This window comes from Musca vetustissima, unplaced genomic scaffold (genome assembly GCF_032173495.1).
Source record: "Musca vetustissima isolate MV318-11 ecotype Yass unplaced genomic scaffold, APGP_CSIRO_Mvet_v1 utg92711, whole genome shotgun sequence".
In the NCBI taxonomy this organism is placed as follows: Eukaryota; Metazoa; Arthropoda; class Insecta; order Diptera; family Muscidae; genus Musca; species Musca vetustissima.
This window is the reverse complement of record NW_026886168.1, coordinates 62413-66245: the sequence shown is the minus strand read 5'-3', so window position 1 is coordinate 66245 and position 3833 is coordinate 62413. Positions and strand designations below refer to the sequence as shown.

General features: G+C 38.2%; 1 protein-coding gene across 1 annotated transcript; it reads left to right on the top strand.

Annotated features, from left to right (window-relative positions):
• Window positions 1–240: 240 nt before the first annotated feature.
• Window positions 241–3330, top strand: LOC133333646 (uncharacterized). Its single transcript, XM_061541938.1, has one exon. The coding sequence runs from the start codon at window positions 241–243 to the stop codon at window positions 3328–3330; it is 3090 nt and encodes a 1029-aa protein (XP_061397922.1).
• The last annotated feature ends 503 nt before the right edge of the window (window positions 3331–3833 follow it).

Genomic DNA, 3833 nt, shown 5'->3' with positions numbered 1-3833 from the left:
CGCGCAATATTTTTCTGTACTGGTAAAATTCTCACGGTATTTGTCTGTATTCTTAATAAAGACAAGAATTGGATGTAGAATTGCAAGGAGTACTTGATTTTCTGTTCAATACCATAAGTCGGGATTGCACAATAAAAAACATTCTCTTTTTGAATATTTTCAAATATTGTAGAAATTTCGACTAATTGAACACAGTTTTGCTTAAGTTGTATCATTTCAATTGTTAACCAATACCTCATTATGACCAATACTGAAGATTCCGGTGCTGAAAATGCCGTCCCTCCTCAGAAATTTATATTCTTTTCCGACCAAATTATTACGTTTTGTGCTGATTTTGGCCAAATGGCTATTGAAAATTTCACAGCCTCCAGCCTACAAGTTGAGCTTGATGATCTAGAGAGGCGTTGGCGTCAGCTTGCTCATGTTTATGATGACGAAATGACTTCATCCGATTCCAATTTGTCAAAAGAAGCCAAAGGGGCGATGCATGGCAAGTTTTCAGAATGTTGTCGATCGTATAAGGAATGCAAATCCTCAATTCTCGACCTGATTCAGATCGAACAACAAAAACTTTTGGGTTCAGTGTCAAAATCTAAGGAAGAAAATAAAGTTGCAAGCAATGACACAAGTTTTTCGTTAAAGATACCTGCGTGTGATACGGAGGTCTTCAGTGGTGGATACGATAACTGGCCAAGTTTCAGGGATATGTTCACTGCTATATATTCCAATCATCAAAAATTATCTCCAGCACAAAAATTGTTTCATTTGCGAGCCAAAACTAGAGGCGAAGCAAGCTTAATAGTCAAGAGATTTCCGTTAACCGATAATAATTTTGAGTTGGCATGGGAAGCCCTTCGCCAGCGATATGAGAATAAGCGTATTCTCATAAATCATCAACTTAGAAAGATTTTCGAAATTGACCATATTTCAAATGAAAAAGGCAAAACATTACGGAATCTCCAATATACCATTAATAATTGTCTCTCAGTTCTGCGAACTTATAGTGTTTCGGTTATTTCCTGGGATCCTATTCTGGTTTATTGGGTTTCCTCCAAGTTACCAGAGGAAACGTTGACTGCTTGGGAGAATTCACTTTCCAATCATAAAGAAATGCCATCCTGGGACCAATTAGATTCTTTCCTAACCAAACGGTTGTACATGATAGAGTCGATTTCGGATATGAAAACACCAAAATCCCATTCAACTTATTCCCAAAAGACCAACAATTACAACTCTTCCACTGATTCTCCGCATAAGGCATGTAAAGTATGCCAACAATCCCATCATCTAAGGTCATGTTCCACTTTCAAATCTTGGTCACATTCGGAAAAACGTAAATTTGTTTTCGACAGCAAAATCTGTGAAAACTGTTTATCATATGGCCATATCTCGAAAAAATGTAAGAGCCAACATGTTTGTCAAACCTGCAAACAAAAACATCACACTTTGTTACACCCTAATGAGGGTTCCTCTGTTTCAAAACCCGCGGGTTCTCAACCCAATTCAAAATGGCAGGCACCTAAGTCTGCATCCGCATACCACGTCGAAACCTACTACGACGAACCGCCCACAACACCCGCTGAAGCTTATGCAGATACCTCGTATGTTCAATCCAATTTTGCTCAATCAGGAGAAAAAACTGTTCTGCCCACCGCATTGATCGACCTTGAGCACCAAGGTATACTATTCACAATTCGTGCATTCATTGACCAAGGTTCGCAGGAATCATTTGTTTCAAGCCGTGTGATAACACGCTTTAAAATACCAACCAAGAAATCCTTTACAACTATTTCTGGCCTTGGCGGCACACTCCTTGAAAATTCATCCAGAATGTGTGAATTAACCCTAAAATCTAGAAGATCAGAATTTAAGATTACCGCATCTGCCATTGTCGTTTCTAGTTTAAATCAGTTGATGCCATCATCTATTAATGCAATAGACGATTTCACGAAGTTATCAGGCCTAGAGCTAGCCGATCCAAACTTTTTCAAACCAGCTCCTATCGACATGTTGATCGGTAGTGATATCTTACCAACTATTATCAAACCTGGATTGGAAAAGAATATTTCAGGAAATTTGTTAGCGCAAGACACCGAATTTGGGTGGATCGTTAGTGGGAAACCCAAACCACGATCTGTTGTTTCATTTGCTTCTTGGACGGTCACGGTAGATCCTTTGAATGAAGAGTTAAGAAAATTCTGGGAAATTGAGAATGTTTCAAACGAAAACTGTCTTTCCGAATCTGATCTTTGGTGCGAAGAGTTTTACAAAGATACTGTTTATCGAAGAAATGATGGCAAATATGTTGTTCGTTTACCTTTTAAACAGAATCTGCCATCTACCCAGTACCTTGGGTCTTCTAGACGTGCTGCAATGGGCCAATTTCTGAGGATGGAAAAGACACTTGATAAGGATCCTAACCTTGCTTCGGAATACAACAAAGTTCTTTCCGAGTACATTTCCTTAGGTCACATGAGACCAACCAACAGTTTCGAAATCGTTGACAATTCAAAATTCCTTTCATTTTACTTGCCACACCATGCAGTAGTGAAGCCTGAGCGAACCTCCACGAAAGTAAGAGTTGTCTTTAATGCCTCAAAAAGAACTGACAGTGGTTTTTCATTAAATGACATGCTCTACACTGGTCCAACTTTACAAAATGAGTTAATGAATGTTGTTTTACGTTGGAGATTATATAAATATGTTTTCAATGGCGACATTCAAAAAATGTACCGCCAAATTTTCGTTCATGAAGATGATCAGCAATACCAGCGAATTCTGTTTCGAACTTCTCCAGTGGAGAAAGTTCAAGATTTTTGTTTACAAACCGTTACCTTCGGGGTAAATTGTGCACCATATTTGGCAATTCGAACATTGCTTCAATTAAGTGATGACAGCAGAGAATCACACCCATCCGCATCTTCTATTCTGAGGAATCAAATTTATGTTGACGACATATTATCTGGAGCCCATTCTTTAATCGAGGCAACATCATACCTTCACGAGATGATTGATTTGTTAAGTTCCGCAGGATTTCCACTAAAAAAGATTACCTCGAATCACCCGCAAATTATTAAAAACATTCAACCAGATGATCTTCTTAGCGAAGACTTTTTAAAAATCGATGATGTTAGTGAAACCAAAACTCTGGGCATTCAGTGGAATGCCATTTCCGATTACTTCTTCTACAATGTGACACACATCGATTTACCAACCGAATCTGTTACAAAGCGAAAAATTTTATCCATTGTTGCCAAGTTGTTTGACCCAGCTGGATGGCTAACCCCAATTATTTGTCGCCAAACTTTTGATGCAACAATTGTGGATTGATGGTACGAATTGGGACGAAGAAGTCAAACAACATTCCTTCGAAAGATGGAAATTTTTCATTTTGAATTTTTCTAACATACAGAAAATCAAAATACCTCGCTGGGTACGTTTTGCTCCTGACAATAAAATACAAATTCACGGCTTCTGCGATGCTTCAGAGAAAGCTTACAGTGCCTGCTTGTATATACGTTCAACTTCCTCTCACAATATTACATATATCAATTTACTTGTGTCTAAAAGTAAAGTAGCTCCATTAAAAACTGTTAGCCTGCCCAGATTAGAATTATGTGGTGCAGCAATGCTTTCTAAGCTTGTAAGATCTGTTTGCCAAAACTTGGAGCTCTCAACGTCGGAAATATATTTATGGACTGATTCCACTATAACTCTAGCTTGGATCAGTAAACCGCCTTTCCATTGGAAAACGTTTGTTGCAAATAAGGTTTCTGAGATTCTTGACAATATTGGTAATGTAAATTGGAGACATGTTTCTTCTGTAGATAATC

What these genes read in the sequence shown, in the direction of transcription:
- LOC133333646 (XM_061541938.1), top strand. Translation starts at nt 241, where the DNA reads ATGACCAATACTGAAGATTCCGGTGCTGAAAATGCCGTCCCTCCTCAG.